This window comes from Tympanuchus pallidicinctus, unplaced genomic scaffold (assembly GCF_026119805.1).
Source record: "Tympanuchus pallidicinctus isolate F22 unplaced genomic scaffold, pur_lepc_1.0 scaffold19, whole genome shotgun sequence".
NCBI classification, from domain to species: Eukaryota; Metazoa; Chordata; class Aves; order Galliformes; family Phasianidae; genus Tympanuchus; species Tympanuchus pallidicinctus.
Genome location: NW_026294710.1, coordinates 1398215 through 1418618, shown reverse-complemented (window position 1 = coordinate 1418618; position 20404 = coordinate 1398215). Strand labels below are relative to the sequence as shown.

At 51.8% G+C, this 20404-nt stretch overlaps 2 protein-coding genes across 2 annotated transcripts; one reads left to right on the top strand and one right to left on the bottom strand.

Annotated features, from left to right (window-relative positions):
- Nucleotides 1-20249, top strand: DPP7 (dipeptidyl peptidase 7). Its single transcript, XM_052681316.1, is given in 14 exon segments — nt 1-133; nt 136-213; nt 395-508; nt 2669-2808; nt 3169-3332; nt 5128-5263; nt 7551-7632; nt 9071-9237; nt 10307-10367; nt 17199-17317; nt 17393-17549; nt 17735-17799; nt 18706-18776; nt 19874-20249. Coding segments are annotated over 14 exon segments (1614 nt in total). The 5' UTR covers nt 1-15; the 3' UTR covers nt 20016-20249.
- LOC128079803 (kelch-like protein 9) lies at nt 10344-17192 on the bottom strand. Its single transcript, XM_052681354.1, has 4 exons — nt 15418-17192; nt 13904-14156; nt 12390-12550; nt 10344-11296 (listed from the first exon to the last, which is right to left on the bottom strand). The coding sequence occupies exons 1-4, from the start codon at nt 16450-16452 to the stop codon at nt 10919-10921; spliced, it is 1827 nt and encodes a 608-aa protein (XP_052537314.1). The 5' UTR covers nt 16453-17192; the 3' UTR covers nt 10344-10918.
- Nucleotides 20250-20404: the final 155 nt, after the last annotated feature.

Sequence of the window (20404 nt, the reverse complement as noted above, 5' to 3'; positions counted from 1 at the left end):
GGCGCCGCGGTAGGCATGGCGCCCACGCGGTCACGTGAGGAGAGAGGTGTTGTCACGTGCTGCCGCCGGAGTCACGTGCGCAGCCGCCGGTGGTCTCCACGCGGGCGGTCAGGGCCGTGCGCGGAGCGAAGCGGGGCGCTGCTATGGGAACTCGCTCGCCTCTGCTGCTCCTCTTCCTTCTTTCGCTTCTGCCACCGCGCCGCGGCGCGCCCGGTACGTGCTCGAGCTGGGACCCCTCGTTTCCCCCCAACCCTGGGCCGCCCCTTCCAGGCTGGAGCCTGCAGTCGGACCGGGTGGCGCCGGGCGCGACGGGCTGCTCCGCTCTGGGCCGGGCCGTGGGGCGGCAGCGGGCGCTGCCGGTGTCTCGGCTCTGACGGTTCGTTCCCTCCTGCAGCCGCCCGGCTGGCGGGGCCCGGCCTGGAGGAGCGGCTCTTCCCGCAGGTGCGGGACCATTTCCGCTTCGAGGCCGGCGGCAACGAGACCTTCCCGCAGCGGTACCTGCTGTCAGGTGGGTGCCGAGCCGGGGCGGGCTGTTGGGTGGGCGGCGAGCGGCGTGGGGGGGGGGCGGGGCCACGCGTTTCCCACTGCAAACCTTGGCCCCCTTCCCTTGCGCTCCCGGAGAGGCGCCCCCCCGCTCCGTGCTTCCCATCACTGACAGCCCTACAGCTGCAACGCTGTCCTCAGCTTCCCGTCCGATCAGCGATCTTCTGGGACAGACGGAGAGAGGAGGCTTTTCCAAACAAAACGTCGTCGCTTTCATAATAACGTCATTAACCGGTGGCAGGTGTGCTTGAATCCCGTGTGCCTGGGGGAGATATGCAGCGGGAGAGGGGAGTTGTGAGCAGCACCGGTGCAGAGCTCAGGCAGTGTGCCTGGCACACCTGTACCTCACCTCACTGCCTGCCAACTCCTGTCACACAGCACAGTCTTCACTGACACCTGGTTATGTGAGTGGCACTCCGGGATCGGCTCAGCACAGAGATATCGAAGCACCAGGAGAGATTTTGATAGCGTGCCCAGGGCTGGAACTTCACAAATGGCCCTTTGGTAATGGAACTTTGGGATCATCTGCTTCAGAGCATTCAGTTTTTAAAGTCTTATGTTTTACCTACATATCCTGCTGGGGCAGATTCTGTAAATGCAGAGCTGAATAGCAGCTGTGAGAAAAAGCACACTGAGCAGTTTCTTTCTCCCTCTTCTGCTTCTTGTGCAACACGAGGCTTTTCATGTTTCACAACCAGGCATCTGACTGGCTTGAGGTTAGCTGGCAGTTACCCCAGATTTCAACCTAAAAATAGGGATCTCTTTAAGCAACCTGTAACAGAATCACAGAATCCTTACAGTTGGAAGGGATCTTCAAAGGTCACACACTCCAGCTCCCCTGCAATGCACAGGGGTGTGCACAGTTACATCAAGGTGCCCAGGGTCTGATCCAGCCTGGCCTTGGAAGTCTCCAGGGATGGAACTTCCACCACATCTCTGGGCAGTCTTTTTGCCTCGTGTTGTTGCTTACTACAAGTCAGGCTGGATAGTGGAAGAATCTCCTCTCCGTAGGTGTGGTTGGGCACTGGCAAAGGCTGCCTGGGGAGCAGTGGGATCGCTGTCCCTGGGGGCGTTCAGGCAGAAGGTGTGAACTGACCCTGAGGGATGTGGTTAGTGGGCAGCACTGGTGGTAGGCAGACCGTTGAACTAAGTCATCTTAGAGGTCTTTTCCAACCTCAGTGGTTCCACGATTCTGTTGTCTGATACAGGAGTCACGGAGCATATTGCAAGAAATACCAGAATAAGGATAGCACTTCAGTTTCCTGCCTTTCTAAAACCTGGCACTTTGTTAACAAAGAGTAACAATTTCACTATCAAAGCATTTCAAACCCGTTTCTAAGCCAACACTCACTCTGGCAAATCTGCATTGAGAATGCCAAGAATTAAGCTCAGGAAATTCTTTGCTGCAGTTGTGTTTGTACAATAACCTGTTGGAGGTTCCCCTTGGGTGGTGAAATCTGTGTTTAAATGACAGTCTGAGATCTGTTGTTGAAGAAGGCTATTTATTAACCCCTTTAGTTCGTGTGCAATTCAAGGCTAAGCTAAAAATGTTTCCTGAAGCCAGCAGGCACCAAGGCAGTGGTGTGTTACACAAGCAAGCATCGCCTTGTCAGCCAGCTTATCCTGCTGGTCTCAGTTTGTGTTCAGTTACAGGCAGGTCGGAAGTTAAAGTAAGCATTGCTTACAGCTCTGCTCTGTGTTACACATCACAGTAAGAGCAATGTAAAGAGGCAGGCAGTTCTCCAACATTCATTTTGTAAGAAAAATGGTCTGTGCCAAAATGATGGTTTGGGCTGAAAAAAGGTACATCACATGGAAATGGTGGCAAAATTTTGGCTCGTCTGGAGGCAACCATTTCCAAATGTGTTGCAATACTGACACTTTTAAGGGCTTTTAGGCAGAAGTGGAAAATCAAAGCCACGTAGTGGTCTGATGGGAGCTCTCACCCCTGGGCAAGGGAGGGGTTTCTGTAGCATGGTCTCTCTGACACCTGCTTTCCAAGCACAGCCCTTGGGGATCAGCCTGTTCACAGTGTTTCCTCGTAAGCTTCTGTGCAGACACACCAAAATGAGTCCTTTTGTGCTCTGACACATTTCTCATGTCTTCTCTCAATTGTCTCATCCAGCAAAGTTCTGGAAGAAAGGATTTGGACCAATCTTCTTCTATACTGGCAACGAAGGCGACATCTGGACTTTTGCTGAGAACTCGGACTTCATATTTGAATTAGCAGAGCAGCAGCAAGCTCTTGTGATTTTTGCTGAGCACGTGAGTATGGCAGTCGTTGTGCATGCTGAAGAATTGTGCTGACGTTACCAACTTCAGCTTTCTCAGTGTCCAGAGGAATAGCAGCATCTCTTGCCATGAAGCTGGGGCATAGTTGCCATGGGTTTTCTCATCATGGCAGCAGCTCTGTTTTTTTGTCCATCCTCTCTAGAGTCTAGAGAATACATCCTCGAGGTCTCTGTTTATCTCATATAAGACAGCTTCAGAGACAAGGCACTTGCTCTGTTACAAAGGAATTAGTGGGTGCTGTGTGCTGTTTCCACTTCCTGACTGTGCACACTTGTCCCAGCTGTGAGGGCAGGGAGACACCAGCATTTCTGCAGAATCTCTCTTTTCTTTCAGAGGTACTATGGGAAATCTCTTCCATTTGGACCTGAGTCAATGCAGATAAAGAACACTTATCTGCTCACTGTGGAACAAGCCCTCGCTGACTACGCAGTGCTAATTACTGAGCTTAAGCAGCAGTATGGAGCTGCAGGCTGCCCTGTCATTGCTTTCGGAGGCAGGTAAATGTTGTGTATAGTTGCACCCCTCTCTGCATCCTTTCCCAGCCACAGTTGTGTTATTCTTATAGGTCTGCTTGCCTTTAAAGCTTGCTGGAGGGCCAGAGCTCTAAGCTGTTCTGTAGAGAGCAGATGTGCTTGTGGCTGAGCTCCTTGGGGGCTTATTCCCAGGGTGCAGTCAGCTGTCCCATAAAGAATTAGTCTTGACTTGTGATTGCCTTTGAGAATCTTTGCTTTGGATACTGAAAGGCATCCAAAGCCATCCAAATGGCATTTCTAGGCATCTTCAGGTGTCAGCCAGAACCCCAGAATGTGGGAAATTGTACCTGCAGGATCGGAACATTCTACGTAACAAATGCAGAAAAATAATAATCGGTAAAATATTCTTTTGAGAGACCATCTGGCTATTTATTGAAAGAAGCCTCTTTAGCAGCATGCAGACTTTTTCATTGTAGGCTCCTTTCTAATCCTGCTCTGCACTGTGCTGCCTGGTTGCTTCTGCTTCCTAGCAGATGTCCTTCCCCAGAGTGCCTGCTGTTTCAAGTCAGAGCTGCGTTGGTGTCGCGCACGTCTCTTCCCATGTTTATACAGAGAGATGCTTCCCTTTAAAAGGTTTTCAAGAGAGGGGCTTCTCAGGCATTGCAGCGAGTTAAAAAGCATTCAGTCACAGTTATGTTTCAGCAGACCATGGTGGTATCTGTACCACGACCACCAGGACAGAGCTGGTGTGAAACACGTCAGGAACAGTCCTGGGCAGGGAGGGGTGTGAACAGTCAGTCCTGCAAGCTGTTACACGGCTGCTCTTGGTGTGTAAATTAGAGCTAAATATGCAGCAGCCCTGAACAGCACCAAACTTGTCTGCAGAATATAGGAAGTATAGCAGTATTGGAGCAGAACATTTCCAGAGGGAAGAAAATCCCCCTTCAGTTGCTTGTAGCTTTGCTAGACTTTAATCAGTGGAACTGAAATTTCTTGTCAGGTTTGAGCTACAACCTGTTTCCAAGGGTCAGCTTAGAGAAGAATCCATTGCTTTACATTTGAGTGGGACTTGAATACCTCTGAACTGTAAGTGAAGAGCTCAGAGTCAGACCAGTTGTTAGCTGGGTGTGAGGGCTGTAACACCCCCAGGAGTGACCTGAGTAACTCCTCAGCAGTTTGCATCTGAGTAACCTTTGTGCCCTTGGGATTATCAAGCAGTCCTCAATACATCTGCAGATCTGTGGCCTTGTGGCTGAAGCTCTCGAGGTGGCTCTGAGATTTCATGTCACCCTTGTTAACATCTCTCATTCTTTGCTGTGCTGCTGCTATGTGGGCTGCCCAGGATGACCACCACCCACCCCTTAGCACTGCAGAGTTGCCTATTCTGTACTGATCAGGAATGCCCTCTGCTTGTTAGCCCTTGCTTAGACAATCTGTATAATCCTGTGTGGGAAATGTGTCTTCTTCCCCCATTAAGCAATGACACTTGAGCCCCAGCTGGCTCTGTGCTGCAGCTGTCAGGTCTCAGAATGCAGTGGTGTTGGATATTGAGGCAGCATTTAGCTTTGTCTGAAGAAGCAAATTGGGCTCCTGTATTCCTGCAGGAATTGACTTGAGGGTCTAGGGGGCAGATGGTGAGAACACAGTGTGCTGCTCATCAGCCATACCTGGTTCTTTTTTTGTTCTCCACATGAGGATGGGTTTCCCTAAACTTCTCGTTGGTCTGGGTGAGGTGAGCTTGTGACTACAGGCCTGAACATCCATCTTTATAACGTTAACTGTTAAAAGAAATAACACGCTTCTCTCTCTCCTGTGCCAGCTATGGAGGAATGCTGAGCGCCTACATGAGGATGAAATACCCAAATGTTGTGGATGGGGCATTAGCTGCCAGTGCTCCTGTGGTGTCTGTGGCTGGGCTTGGAGATCCCACTCAGTTCTTCAGAGATGTAACAGCAGTAAGTGGTAGCTCTCTTCAGGAACGTTATCCTTCTTCCTGTAAGAAGTCAGGGTTTTTCTTTCAGTGCCTTTAACCAGACATGTACTTTCACATTAACCACAGACTGCTGGGCAGACCTGCAAGGAAGAGCAGTGGCTGGAGCTGTGATGGCTGCTGTTGCTGTGTTTGTGGCAGCTCAGGGCCCCAAGGCACTGCTCTTATGAGCAGCACAAATTGGTTCCAGCACCTTTAGTGCCAATAACAGTTCCCTTTCCCATTTCTAGTCACTTAGCCAAATTACAAGCCTGAAAGTTTCCCTTTGTGCCTGGCTGAAACCTTCGGATCATACATTCTTCAAACCCTCTTCCAAAAATAGATTTTGCATTGGTATGGATTATTTACAGCAGGTCCTTAGTTCCAGAATTACATTTTTCAATGAAGAGTTTGAAAATCTTCATTTCACTAAAAAAAATCTGCAAAGCGTCCTAGGTTCACTTAAAACCAAAACTTAAATGTCTTTCCACATTCTGAGGAGATCAGGATACCCAGGAAGGTGGTATTGCTGGTAACTGACTTGCATTTAGTTCACATGGGTAGAAATTTACTAGCTGGTACGATTAAAAGCTTGTGGGAGTGCCTCTTTTGCCTCTTTCTGACATGAATTTCTAGATGCGGGTGACACACGTGGCTGTGTGAACTACCTGTTATGGAATGGGGTCCTTGTGACCTTGTTGCATACATTAAACCTTATTTTAATGCAGGCATTTACAGCACAGACAGCACTACTGGTAAGAGTAAAGAAAGAAGAGTTGTTGAAATAAACAAACTCAAGCACTTGTTCTTTAAATACTTAAAAGTTTCAAAATACATCTTGCCTTAAAATTGCACATTTTAAAACAAAATGTACAGTACTGCTCCATTATGTAACGGGCTTAGCAGTGGGAATTCTTCCCTGGAGGAAGGTAATTACTTCTAAGAAGCCCTGTTCAGCTGACAGCTCTTGCTTCAGTTATGAATGTGCTGTGAGTCATTACACCCCTGAAGTTGGGGCTTTGACCTTTTCGTGCGGAGGAAAAAAACGTTTCTCATTCATTTTAAGATATATTCTCTGCAATGGTAATTCAGCCCCTGGGCTGGGATCCTAAACAAGCTCTTCGTGCTGTTCTCAAAGTAATTCCTTCCACCTTCCACATGTTTAAATTGCAGCAATCTCTACATCCGAAGGCTGAATTGTGCTCTTCTCGGTGAAAGAAGCAAACGAGTGCCCCAGAGATGTTGAGGCTAATTGAGGCACCGAGCTTTCATGAATCATTGCAGGAGCTCTCTTCTGCTCTCTGCTTATGAGTGAGTGCCTTGTCTGAAAAGAACTTTCTCTGTGACTTCTATTGAGTCTCTCCAGCACATTTCATGATACTGCAGCTCACTGGGGAGGGGGAGCGAGCAAGGGCCATACGTGTTGTTTTTTTATGGCATTTCTGAGACCAGGTTCTATGTGCCCTCTGTCCTCCCTACAGCCAGAGCAAAGGCCGCTGTGTAAGGACGCTGTGCAGCAGTGTGCTGCAAAAGGGATGCCCATGTAAACTGCAAGACTTTCAGACAGAGAGGAATCAAAGAGAGGTGCCACAACTGCATTTGAGGTGGTGTCATTTTGAGAAAAGTTCCTGGGTTACTTTCCATTGCTCTGGAGGCTGAGAGCACTGTGAAGGAGCCCTGCTAGTTCCTGTTGTTACTATAAAGCATGCGTTGCTGGCAGATGGCAAACCGCCTTACAAACTGCTAGAAGAGAAAGAGTTTGGGTTGCTGGAGCCTTCAGTACAGGAATGGCTTGTGGCAGCAGCCGCAGCCCTTCAGACATGCCTTGAAGTGCTGTGTCAAGGGGTTTAGCAATGTTTTTCCCAAGAAAAAATGACAGCTTCCTCAGCCTGGTTGTGGTTCTCAGCCCCTTGTGGCTCCTGCTTGTAGACACAGGGCAGTGTGAGGACAGTTGTGCTTTAAAGCAGCAGCTCTGGGGCTGAGCAGCCAGCAGCAGTTGGTGTGATCTGATGGCTTCACGTTCATTCTGACGGCTCCTCTGGGCACACAGGGTTCTGTGACAGCAGATACCCGGTGCAGCAGCCGCTGTGAGCTGTGCAGGTGTAGCTCATGCTGGGATGAGCTGACTGCCCTGAGCTGGAGGCAGGAGCGCTGGTGTCACTGCCTCTGGAGGTGAGGCTACACTGTCCTCTCCAGGCTGGTAAGCTGCCACCTCCCAGCACTGCTGCATGTCCTCTGTGCAGCTGTAACACCGCGGCTTTTCTGCCCTTCAGGATTTTCAGAAGTCCATCCCAGGCTGCGTCAGTGCTGTCCGCAGAGCCTTCCAGCAGATCAGAGATCTGTTCCTGAGCGGAGGTAAGGACAAACAGCCGTGCAGCAGGCAGGCCAGGGCTGGGAAATGAAGTTGGTTCCATTTCACTTCTGTTAGGTCTTAAACTGGTTTGGCTGAATCGGTGCAGATGCCCGCTTGACCTTTCTGCTCGTATAATTGCTATTTTTATTTGATGAATGGTTTTGGTTAGTGTCATGATCAGTAACACTAAAAAGAAAGCATCTCTATGGACACTCGTTAATGAAACTAGTTTTTCTGCAGTAAAAAATAAATAAAAAAATCCACAACATCTGTATTTTTATTTTTTTGTACTTTCATCTTTCAGCCAGTGCTTGTCCTCAACAGCCATGCTGCTGTGACTTGTTCTGGTGAGTGTGACCACAGCATGGTCCATGTCACTGGGCATACCTGAAAGGCAGTGTACGCCATGTAGCAGCCATCAGTCTCTTTCATTTCCAGCACTGGACAGTTAGGTGATATCAAGAACAGAGACTGCAGTTTCATCCCTTTAGACCAGACAGGTATTATGGTTCAGTGCAGCTTTTTCTGGGAGCCCTGCATGGCCTTGGAGCCCCTGTGATGAGTTCATGGTCTGTTTGCTGAGCAGCCTCGAGCTGCCCTTGGTCCCAAACCACTTGTAGATGTGCATGACAGGAAGTACATTACTCTTCAGTGGCTGAGGTACTTGAGATCTGTCTGGCACCGTGCTTTCTGTAGCATGATGGCTGTACTTAAGGTTGTGTCACTCAAGTGAGTATCCAAACATAGGTCCAGTCGGGCTCCAGTGGGACAGCTCACTGAATAGAATGAGGACAGACAGGAGCTGACAGTGTGGAACATGGAAGATGGAAGGAGCACCTTCTCCCAGCAGAAATGCAAAACTATCCAAGTACATCTGGAACTAATTTCTTAAAAGGTAGATTTCCTGACTCCAGCTGAACTTTCTGTATCACGTCAGGGTTTGAAGGCCCATCTCAGGAGCCCTTGGCAGCTCTGTGAGGATTATTGTTGCCTGGCTTCTTTTTCCTGCTGAGATATCTGTGCTGTACTCTGTTCTACTGCCTGAGCCCAGCTCCACAGCGAGCAATGGTGGGAGCCAGCAGTGCCAAAGGGAGCAAGAAGGAGCTTGCCAAGCAGGGTGCTGGGCAGGAAAGCCTTGTAGCGAGCAGTTTGGACTGCATCCATCTGGAATGTTCTGGATAGGAGCTGCTGCTGCCACTGTGTTCCCCAGGGAGGTTACTGTGAGATGAGAGCTGTGGATCAGCACAGGGTCAGGAAGCCATAGCGGAAGACTGTGCCTGAACATCTGTGTTTGTAAACTTAGGTGTAATGTATCTTCCCCGCTGGAAACCTCACCTATGTGTCTCAATATCACATTACTCCAAGTGAAACAAGATGCTGAAGCCTGGTTACAATTTACTCTGTTGAAGTTTGTGCCTTTCATTCTCCTTCCTTCTGCAGCTTATGATGAAATCAGCAGCAAAATGGCCACATGCAACAAGATTTCTAGCAAGGAGGATGTTTACCAGCTTTTTGGCTTTGCTAGAAATGCCTTCACCATGATTGCCATGATGGACTATCCTTACAAGACCGATTTCATGGGGCACCTCCCTGCTAATCCAGTGAAGGTGAGTAGCAGGACGCAGGTGAGAATTGCTGTGAGTGCAGGCTGGGTTGTGCACCTCAGGGACCAGAGCTGGGGGCTGCACGGTGTGGGGCAGCACCAGGTGTGCAGCACCAGCGATGGTGATGTGAGGAAGCAGTGGTGAATGTCACAGCCCTTCCACTCCGACAGTAAATCTGCATATTTTAATTGTCTCTGAAATAGCGACTGCTGTTTGTAATGCAGTGCTGGAAGGCTTGCTGAGCCATACCTGTGCTCTGCGTTTGCTTTGAACGCCTGTGCAGCCACGCTGGCTTCAGTTTTTTGAAGGCAGAAAACCTGCAGCTTTTCAAAAAACTGTTTTGCTGTAGCCCACGTTGACACATTTCTATAGGCACGTTTTTCTTGGCAGAGGCCTGAAAATAAGGCTCCCTTTTCTAGAATCACCAGGGAAGATGGCGTACGTCAGAGTGCAGTGTAGAGAAATGCCTGCCTCTGTGAGGGCCAAGTGTGGGGAAAGGTGCCTGGGAGGCTTACAAACACCAGTTTGTTTTGAAAAAGGACCCTGATCACCAGTCACCGTCGCAACTCTTGGCTTCTGCTTTGCTGTCAGCCTGGTGCTGCTGATGGGTCTTGATGTGCCTCTGGCCTTGTGCCGAAGAGATCAGCTGGGATGTAGGTTCAAATCTTACCTGGAGCAAAATGCGTGCATGGAATCACACAGGCTGTGTTGTGCAGGGGCACAGAAGATGCTGGCCTGGCCATGCAGTTCCTTTCTGGGGTCTGTTTAAAAGTGGTAGAATGGAAGTAACTGTTGTAAGTTTGCTTGGGAAGGGACTTAAAATACTCTGATTGGAGGAGGAAGGATCTGTTGGTTATCACTGGCCTCTGCACAGCTGCTTTCTCCCTGTGCCTATGTATTTTTTTTAATGGAGGGAGAGAGAACATAAAAAAATAAATGTTGCTTTTGGCCACTGGAAAGCTGCTGAACCATCAGCTGTGCAAGCAATGCTTTTAACTTCCAGCTTAGCCCCTCTGCAGGGTAGACTGTTGTGTGTCCTGTCTGCAATTTGCTTGTACCATGTCTCATGCAGGTTGGCTGTGAACAAATCCTTGCCCACACAGACCCAATTCAAGGCCTAGCAGCTCTTGTTGGTGAGTTACTCTTATCAGATGGATTTTTTTATGTAAAATGTTGTTCTCCAGAAGCACCTGTATGTAGAGTCGTCTTGTTGTGTGGATTGTGTATTGTGGGAGCTGGTACAGCTCCAGTTTTCCCCTGGGATGTTTTGTACTGTATGAGTTTTGGCCATGGCAGCCCCTTACACTGCTGACAGTCCACGAGATGGCTTCCCAGGCACTCCGTTCTGATGGGTTTACCCATGCCCTGGTTGGAGCAGTTACTGGTCGAGTCACAATCACTGAAGGAGGTTCTCTGCTCTGCTGGTTGAGGGCAAGGCTGCTGTCACAGGGCCCTGCAGTTGCAGTTCTAACTGAGTGGCAAGACAGTCTTAATTACCTACACAAGTATTTAATTTGTCAGTCAGCAGTGTTAGTAAGGAAAATATTAGAGGCTGATTCCAAAGTTCTTTCAGGAGTATCAATTCAAAATCACAGCTAAAACCGTTTGGCTGGGGAGATGGACAGGTAGGTAAGATACTCAGGCCTTGGCAAATGCTGTCCCATCTGACTGAGCTTTCCACATCCTACTTCTCCTGTTTCTTAGCAGCTGACAAGCTGAGGCTTGGTTTCTCCCTTCCGCTGGTGAGGCAGCACTCTGTGCCTCTCCCCAGCTCACCAGCTGCGTTCGCTTGGGGCAGCTTAATCACGCAGGAGGTGTGATCAACCAGAGCTCGAGGCAGGGAGCCAGCTTTCTTCCAAACCTGCCCTTTGGTGTCGTACAGGAAAATGCTGTTGTCTTTTTGCATGTGCTGCAGCAATCCACCCCCCGTGAGGTAAAGCGTCGACCCGTGGGCTGTGATGCTGAACTGGCAGCGGCTGAACGGAGACAGCGTGAGCGTTGTCCACTGATCGCTTACAGGGCAGTAGCACTCCGTCTCACTGACGTGAATCCATTGCTCCACCTGCAAAGAACCAGACCAAAGGGACCATCTGACTGTGCTTCAAGTGGTGTCGCTGTCGTGTCAGGCTTATTTGCTTTGTGGTGAGGGAAGCCCAGTGTCTCAACACGCACTGAATGCGGTGGAGCTCAAGGTGCTGCATTTTACAGTCCAAATTTTGCAATCAGAGCATCAAAATAAATGGAATAAAATACCAAAGTTCCATTGAAGAATGCCCTAACAGAGCTTTGTTATTCTTGGAGAATGAATAGAATGAGCCATGGGGACCTACTGGGAGTGATTTAACTGAAGTCCTGCCTGCACTGCATAGACTTAACACATTACTGAGGACTCATCTGAAGACAGCTACAGTGAATTGAGCGGTGGGAGGCGACTGAGCTTGTGTGGTTGGAAGAATCGGATGTCAGACGTAATGAGCCGTTTGACTTTATGGATCTCTGTCAATTCTCAGTGAAGAAGTGCTTTAAGATACCTTTGTGCCTTTGAAACAAGCAGCATTAATGTTGGGCTGAGCCACAAGCCTTCATGTTTTCCAACAGGCGTTGCTGAATGGCCTGTCAGAATTCACTTGTCCTGACTGCAGGGAAGGAGCATCTCCCTGATGGAGTGTGGGTCACCTCCCCAGCAGGCTGCACTGCTTTCACAGATGGGCAGTCAGTCTGAAGGGGCTTCACTGGCATCCCAGGATTTAAACCCATCCCTCCTAAAATCTACTTGTGGTGTCCAGTGGTGGACTGGTGTCTTCACTGCAGTCCATTTCCCTCCTATTTGCCAACCCAGCACAACCAGAGCAGGCCAGGTAGCGTTTCTGGGACAGGTGCACAGCCAGTTACGTGGCATTCTCCTGCAGCAGCAGGCTGCATCTGCACCCTGTGCTTTGCTTTGTGCTCTTGCACATGGGGTGTGACAGCAGGGCAGCTCTTAATGTGCACAGCTGTAATGGCAAGCATGTTTTCTTAATATAGTGTGACTGATGTGCTGCTGTGCCAGTCCACCATCGTTATTGTCCATCCCTCTGGTGTGTTGCACCAGGGCCCAGCCGTACACAGACTCCATTTGGGATCAGTTTTGGTATTACAAGAGCAAAGGGACTTACTCCTTTCAGCGTCCTTCCTCCAATGCAAAAGATGCCATCTTTGGTGGCAGCCATCCCGTGATCACAGCGAGGGAAGGTCATGGCACAGTTGTGCCTCCAGCGCCGGAGGCGAGGGAAGAAGCTGAAGGTGTCTGCTAAGGTTCTGCCTGCTGAGAAACCACCTGGGGGAAAAGCACAGGGCTGGAACTCTGTCTGTCAGTCTCAGGCATCCACCAAACCCTCTGCAATACCAGCAGGGCTGATGTCATGTGATATTAAAAAAAAAAACCCTGAGCTTCCTGGATGTTTTAAAGGAAGGAACCTGTTCCAGTTCTGTCAGAAGACTGTTTTCCACAAAAAAACTTTTCTGTTGGGGTATTCAGGGTGTAACCAGGAACCATGAGCCCCTCTTTAGGGACTCTGCCACAGGATGCTTTTTTTTTTTTTTTTTTTTTTTAAGGAAACCACTTGAAATTCTCTGAGCTGTGGACCTTTGTCAGAAGGTCAGAGCCACTCTGCCATTACTGTTCTCATCTCTGTCTCTGCTAGATTCTCCCTTTGTATTTTGGGGTTGTGTTACAAAAAGCTCCTTGCAGAACGAAGGTGCTGCTGCTGGAAGGGTAAATACCTTTAATTTTCTGCTTGTTGAATTCCAACCTGCAAAGAGTCCTTGCAACCAGCAGAGATGACGCTCCAGTTTGGGCACATGCCCATCTCCCTGAGCTCTGTGCATTCTCTGCACGAGTTGTGGTTGAAGCCCAGTGGGCAGCTGAGCCCCACACAGATGCATGCTCGCTCCCTACCAGTGGGAGGGGGAAGAGAAGTGTGTGGGGATAAAGATAAAACTCATGGATTGAGATGAAGACGGCTTGCTGCGTAAAGCAGAGGCTGTGCATGCAGACATGGCAAAAGGAAGAATTTGTTTGCTGCTTCCCATCAGCAGGGAGCTGTTCCAGGAAAGCAGGGGATGTCATGTTTTCCTGAAAGGAAATGCCGTCGCTCCCCGTGACTGCCCTTCCTTCTTCTTTCCCCCCAGTCCTATTGCTGAGCACAGTGCTGTATGGTTTCGGATGCCCCTTTGGCCGCCCTGGATCTGCAGTCCTGTCCCCCCTGAGCTCCTCGTGCAGCCCCAGCCCCTCACCGGCAGGGGGATGCATCCCTGGCTCTGGGGGAGCCCTGCTCAGCAGCTCAGTGGGTTAGTGTCACATCTCCCATGTCAATTAACAGCTGAGTTTAATCCCATCTGCAGCACTATGGCTGCCTGCCCCTGCTCTGCCTTCCTGCCAGCGAGGCTTTGGGATTTTGGCAGGACTGCAAGGTCAGAGCTAAGCAGGAGTGTGAATTGCAAGCAAGAGTGTGAATTGCAAGCAGGAGGTGTTGCATTTAATGTTGTGGGAAGAAAACAGGTCAGGCCATTCAGGTTGGCAGTGGGTTTGTGTTTAATGGAGCTGGAAAAGGATGTGAGCTGTGCGTGTTACCGGGGTGGGTGCAGGCTCGGGCTCTGGCAATAAGCTGCTTTGGGATAGATTTCTCACCTGAAATGTAGAGGATTCCCTTGTGGGTTGCGCCCGCGTGGTCAGCAATAGGGATGGGGAGGGGAGCTGCAAACTCCCACTTGTTGGCAGCTGGCTGGTATGACTCCACGGTGTGGGTGAGGGTCCCCAGCAGCGTCCCACCCCCCACCACAAAGATGTGGTCAGACAGCACGTCTGCGTGGAAGCGCGTTCGCCGCTGCAGCATGCTGGCGAGCCGGAGCCAGGAAGCATTGCGTGGGTTGAAGCGGAACACCTGGAATCACAGCACATGGGAGGCCGTGAGCTGAAGGCAGGCACCCGGCTTCAGGAACTGATTGATGCGAGTTTTCTCGAGGCTGAAGGAGAGCTGAACAGCAGTGCCTCTGTTGGAGCTGACGCCCTGCAGCCCCGTGTGCCCTGAGCAAGCTCACGTGAGGCTCTGCTGCTGGGAATGGGCTGCGCTTCCTACCTGCAGCAAGCAGGAGCTGGAACGCGTTGGTTTGATGGAAAAATGTTAAGCTAGGAATGCCTGCCAGCACACATCTACTGAAAGCTGTTTTATACACCTCTGCTTCTGTTTGAATGTGCAGTGAGGAGGGCAGCTGAGTTTTTTACATCTTACCCAACCTTAAACAACCCCCTGAGCTCCCTCCTGTTGTCTTGATTAGCAAGCCCAGCTCATAGAAGGAGAGTCCTGTCTGCAGAACCAGGTGCTGTTGAAGCTAGGCATGGGCTGTGGCCCTGCTGCATCCCTGAATGTGTGCCTCTGCTGCTGAGCCACCTCCTCACTTTGCCTCAGGGAAGGAAATGCCACTTGCAGCTGCAGAGTGCAGGAGGCTTCAGTTTGTGCCCCCAATGGCAGTGCCTGCCGCAGCAGCGATGGGTTGGGGGTAACATTTGTGTGGCTGCTTGATGGACTGCAGAAGTGGCTGAGCTCATGACGGCTCTGTTTGGGTTAGGGGGACAGCTTACAGTGGGAGCAGATGAGATGGGGTAGGAATTGACCGCTTACCAGAGTTTGGAACCTGCATTCCCAAGGGCTGCTAATACTGCACACGGCTCTAGAAGGCAGTGTGAGCAGCAGTGTGCCCTGCAGCCCAAAGGGCCAGCTGTGCCGTTGGGTGCACCTGGCTGAGCACTGCCACCAGGAGAGGGGGGAGGCTGCCCCACTGTGCTCTGGAGACAGTGATAGGGGCAGGGAAACAGCATGGAGCTGTCGGGGAGGCTCAGGTGGGGCTGAGGAATTGCTGTGCCCCATAGGGCTGGATACTGCACAGCTCCCAGGGCAGCGGGCACAGCCCCGAGCTGCCGGAGCTTAGAGAGCGCAGGGACACCGCTTTGAGCCATAGGGCTGGGGGTTGGGTGGTGCTGCGTGGGGCTGGGTTGGGCTCGGTGATCCCTGAGAATCTGTTCCAATTCAGGATGTTCTGTGGTTGTAGCATTTTAACATGGAAAGGTGGGAAACCTACAGTGAGCAGCAGAAGGATCCCCTTCCTCCCCTGCCCCTTTCCGAGGCTGAAGGTTTCCTCGCTTACCTCGTTTGATGGCTGCTTTCCTGTGGGATCGAATGTGCTCTGCCCCCCCAAGACAAAGAGGAAGTCATCGATGGCAACTATGCAGTGGTTGTACAGGGGCACGCAGAGGTCCCCGACTTTGCGCCAGGCACCGCAGCTCTGCTCTGCAGCCCACATCTCCCTGCAGATGCTGTTGGTGCTGGTTCTGCCGCCAGCGATGAGCAGGGCAGGGGAAGCGGAGCGGAGGGCGGTGTGAGGGCTCTGCTGGGACGGCCGGGCGCAGAGCTGGAGGTGGGGGGTCAGGGCGTCCTGGAGGAGCCGGCAGCAGCCCCAGTCCAGCCTCGTCAAAGAGATTTCCTGGATGTAGCGCTGCAGATCGCAGAATGGAATGAGAGGGAATCTGACATGCTTTAAAATGTCTCCCATGTATTGCAGCCGCCTGCGGTCGTGCTGCAGCCAGCTCACAGCAGCTCTGAGCAGCTCCAGCTCACTGCTCCCCTCTGTGGTGGTCCTGTCTAAGATTTCACAGAGGGTTCCTCTGTCAAGATCCTTCAGGCTCTGGGGATTGGCCAGGAGCTGTTTGAAATGCTGCCCTACGCAGCACATGGCCTTCTCTCTCAGCTGTGCGGGGCCAAGTTTTTTGGCAATGCGTAGAATGTCCATGCAGTTCTCACCGCTCAAGCAGCTTTCCAGAAATCGGAAACACAGGTTGATCACCTCTCCAACCAGCAGGGCTTCTGCAGCCTTGAATGTCTCCTCCACGTTCTGTAAGGAGAGATCTAATTTGTTGGAGTAAATGAAGCTGAGGACGTTGCTCAGCCCCGCGGCACTGACAGCATTGAGACGAATGCTTCCATCCACATTCCCCGTCCTTGTCGCGTTCCCAACAAATAGAATCTTGCAATAATTACTTGCTGATGCTAAAATGATCTTGTGTGCTGGAAAGCAAACCCCTTCTGCCTCCAATGTCACATCGCACAGTGCTTTCTGGGCGCGAAGCCTGCTGATGCCTTGCAGAAGTTTCTCCAGGTAGGTGTCAGACTCAAGGCTCCCCATGCTGCTCTGCAAGCCAGCAGCATTGCTCTAAAAGCACGCATGCCAGGAGCAGCCCCAGGTCCGCAGGTTCATGCTCCAGGACAGCCGAGGCGGTGCTGCCTGCACGCAGACCTCCCTGCAGTGCTGCGTCCCGCACGGCGCTTGTGGGGACTTTGGCTCTGGCAGCAGTAGGCAGCCACTGGTGTAACTGCATTCCTGCCCTGCTGTCCGGTAACGGCCCCTCTGCACAAAAGCAGCCTGTTCCTCCTGCGCTCCCCAGCAGTGCTTTGCTGGGCAGGTGCTCTTTCATCGGGGCAAGCCTGCACATGCCGGCCTTCCCTTTTTAAACAACAGTGAAACAAAATCCTGTCTAGGATGCACTCCCCCACATCGGCCCTCGTGTTCAATTCAATGCGTTCACACAACGGCAGTTTTCAGGGAGTGGGGTGGTCGCAGCAGTTGCACCCATCGCGGTTGGGTCTCAGGACAATTCCCACGCACGGTGCTGGAGAGTTGGGTTGGAGGTGCAGGGGCTGAAGAATGGGTCACAGCTTCTGGGGTGAGCAGAGCTCATTGCAGAGTGGGCTGTAATACACAGGCAGCGGTGAGGTGTAAAGCTGTGACTGTAACCTACAGCTGGTGCTTTGCTCTGCGCCTGCCGCAGCCCCGGCCACCCCCCGGCTGGTGCTGGTCTGCAGGAAGCCTGCGGATGCAGCGGCAGAGGGCACCACACTGAAGGGTCTGTCTGTGCTCTTCCCACTTGGCAGGGGTGTTCTACAACTCCTCCGGCTCGGCGCGGTGCTATGATGTGTACCAGCTGTTCCGGTCCTGCGCCGACCCCACGGGCTGCGGCACTGGTGCGGATGCTGAGGCCTGGGACTACCAGGTGAGGCACTGGGGATGCCAGCAGGGATGCTGCGCCGCCAACTCCTCCTCCATGCCAGCTCGTGTTCTGTTTCAGGTGTGTACCGAGATCAACTTAACTTTCAACAGCAACAACGTGACAGACATGTTCCCTGAGATGCCCTTCACAGAGGCCATGAGAGAGCAGTACTGTTGGAGCCGATGGCGAGTGAGGCCGCGAGCGCAGTGGCTGCAAATCAACTTCTGGGGAGGAGGTGCGTCTGCTGCTGAGGTGCCGCCTGCTCGGCCCTTCGTGCTGCTGTGCAGCTCTCCCTGTGTTCCACCTGGCTGAGCTCTATGGGGACAGACACAGCTTGAGATGGAAACAGGAAGTTCTCGTCTGTGTTTGCTGCAGTTGCTGGGTAGGATGAGGCTCTCACGTGTCACCTTTGAATTTCAGACCTGAAAAGTGCAAGCAATATCATCTTTTCAAATGGAGACTTGGACCCGTGGGCTGGAGGTGGGGTAAGCGCATGCACTGCTGCTGCCAAGCAGAGAGAGCTGCCTTGTGGGCAGGCGCTGCCCACGGCCCGGTCAGAGCAGCCCTGCTGGTCAGTGTGAGCCCTTGTGAGTTTCTGCATGCGGCTGTTTTATGCCACAGTCTCTGGGGACATTAATAACAGGCACTTGGAGCAGTGAGATGCCACAGCCAGGAGTGTTGCTGTGGCAGTGGTAGCTTCAGCAGCAGTAGGCTGAGTGGGAGCCCCAGAACCTGGTTGGCCTGCCCCAAACCTGGGGGTGCTCAGGGCTGGGTCAGATGCGGCCCTGGGCAACCTGCTGGAGGGGAGGTGCCCCGACTGTGGCACGGCTTAAAACTGAATGGGCTTTAAGGTCTCTTCCAACCCAAACCACTCTGTGACCCTATAATTCCGAGAACCTGTTGCAATTCTGTTTTGAGACAGTCTCGGTCAGTTCAGTGCTCTGTGATTTCTCCCCTCTCCACATACATTGTGAGATCAGGCTGTTGCTGTAACCAGCAGACAAAGCAAGAAGCATTTCAGTTTAGATTCAACAAAACTTCTGAGCTCTGGTTAAAAAGGACCCAAAGCAGGATGCAGAGTTAGTTGAGCTCTTAATTATAATGCAGGCATCCCTTGCTGCAGGCTGCCTTAGCAGTGCCAGCAGCAAAAGGAGCAGGTTGCATAGGGCAGGTTGCCATGAGGAGCCAGCATTTTCAGCCTACCTGTGCTGGTTTAGGTTGACAGTTCCCATCTTGGCCCACACATCCTGTGAGCACGGTACTGGCTGCACCATGGATCTCTTTACATGCTTTTCCCCAGTCCTTCCCAGCTCTTCATCCAGTTTTCAGAACTGAGGTCTGGTTTTGCCTGGTCACCTGGTGAGAGTTTCTCTCTGCTGCTCTCATTCCAGATAAATAGCAGCCTGAGTCCTTCACTGACTGCTGTGACCATTCAGGGAGGTGCTCATCACTTGGATCTGCGGTGAGTATGTGTGCACTGACAGCTTCTGGCACTGATCTTTGGCAAATTCCTGCTGCCCTGGGCCAAGGACCGAGGAGATAATATTATCTAAGCAGAACAGGATACCATGATGCTACAGCATCATTCAAGAAGAATCCTTTTTTAAACCTAATACGAACGTTCTTAGAGTCTCAAAGAATAATAGAATGCCCTGGATTGAAAAGAACCTCAAAGGTCGTCCAACTCCAACCCCCCTCTGCTGTGTGCAGGTCACCAACCAGCAGCCCAGGCTGCCCAGAGCCACATCCAGCCTGGCCTTGGATGCCTGCAGGGATGGGGCATCCACAGCCTCCTTGGGCAACCTGTGCCAGTGCCTCACCACCCTCTGGCTCAAAAACTTCCTCTTCATATCCAACCCAAACCTCCCCTGTCTCACTTTAAAACCATTCCCCTTGTCCCATCACCATCCACCCTCACACACAGCCGTTCCCCTCCTGTTTATATGCTCACTCCAAGCACTGAAGGCCACCATGAGGTCTCCTTGCAGCCTTCTCTACTCCAAGCTCTACAGGCCCAGTTCCCTCAGCCTTTCCTCACACAGAGCTGCTCCAGCCCTCTGCTCATCTCAGTGCCTCCTCTGGCCCCGCTCCCAGAGCTCCACGTCCTTCCTGTGCTGGAGCCCCAGGCCTGGACGCAGCGCTGCAGATGGGGCCTCACAGGAGCCCAGCAGAGGGGGACGATCACCTCCCTCTCCTGCTGGCCGCCCCTTTTTCATGCAGCCCACAACACAGCTGGCCTTCGGGCTGCAGGCGCTCACTGCTGCCTCGCGTCCAGCTTCTCATCCACCAGGACCCCAAGTCCTTCTGTGCATGGCTGCACTCACAGAATCTTCCCCCAGTCTGTATCAGTACCCAGGACTGCCCCGACCCAATGCAGCACCCTGCACTTGGCCTTATTGAAACTTACTGGGTTTTCATGGGCCCACTTCTCCAGCCTGTCCAGGTCCCTCTGGATGGCTTCCCTTCCCTCCAGTTCATTGACTGCACTGCTCGGTTTGGTGTCATCTGCAAACTTGCTGAGGGCGCACTCAATTTTTCTGCTGCTTCTGTTGTCCCCAGGGGACACAACCCAGCTGACCCCGCATCTGTCATAGAGGCACGCAAGTTAGAAGCAAGCATCATCAGCAGCTGGGTGAAATCTGCAAGGATGGAAAGAGCATGGGAGAAACGCTCCGGAGCGCCGGGCAGCGGCTGGCAGTGAGCGCCGCCATGGGAGCCGTGCTCAGGTGCTGCTGGGCTGCGGGCAGAGCAGAGCTGTGCCTCTGGAGAAGGTGCTGCCTCCTCTGCCCCAGTAATGGAAATTCAAGCAGAAGAAAACCAAAAAGCCAAATTACTGACTGAAGTCAGAATCGTGTTGCATGGGTTTCGTGCTCTTCTGCTCATAATGGGAAGGTGCTTGAAACGGTGGAAACAATAAAATTTTCCTGAAGGCCAAGGAGTCATTGCTGTCCTGAAGAATGCGTTGGGTAGCATGAAGGTAAACTATTAGTCATCCCCTTTTTATTTTCTGTCTAGAGGAAAAGCGGAGGTGTGGTCATTACATATTTGGCCTCACAGGTGACCAACTGCACCTATTGCAGAATTACAGAA

Excerpts from the sequence above, each read along its gene's own strand:
- LOC128079803 (XM_052681354.1), bottom strand. The coding sequence starts at position 16,452 with ATGGGGAGCCTTGAGTCTGACACCTACCTGGAGAAACTTCTGCAAGGC. Across the intron at positions 14,157-15,417 it reads GAAAGCAGCCATCAAACGAG|GTGTTCCGCTTCAACCCACG; the intron begins GTAAGCGAGGAA and ends CTGTGATTCCAG. Across the intron at positions 11,297-12,389 it reads GAGGAAGGACGCTGAAAGGA|GTGGAGCAATGGATTCACGT; the intron begins GTAAGTCCCTTT and ends GGTTCTTTGCAG.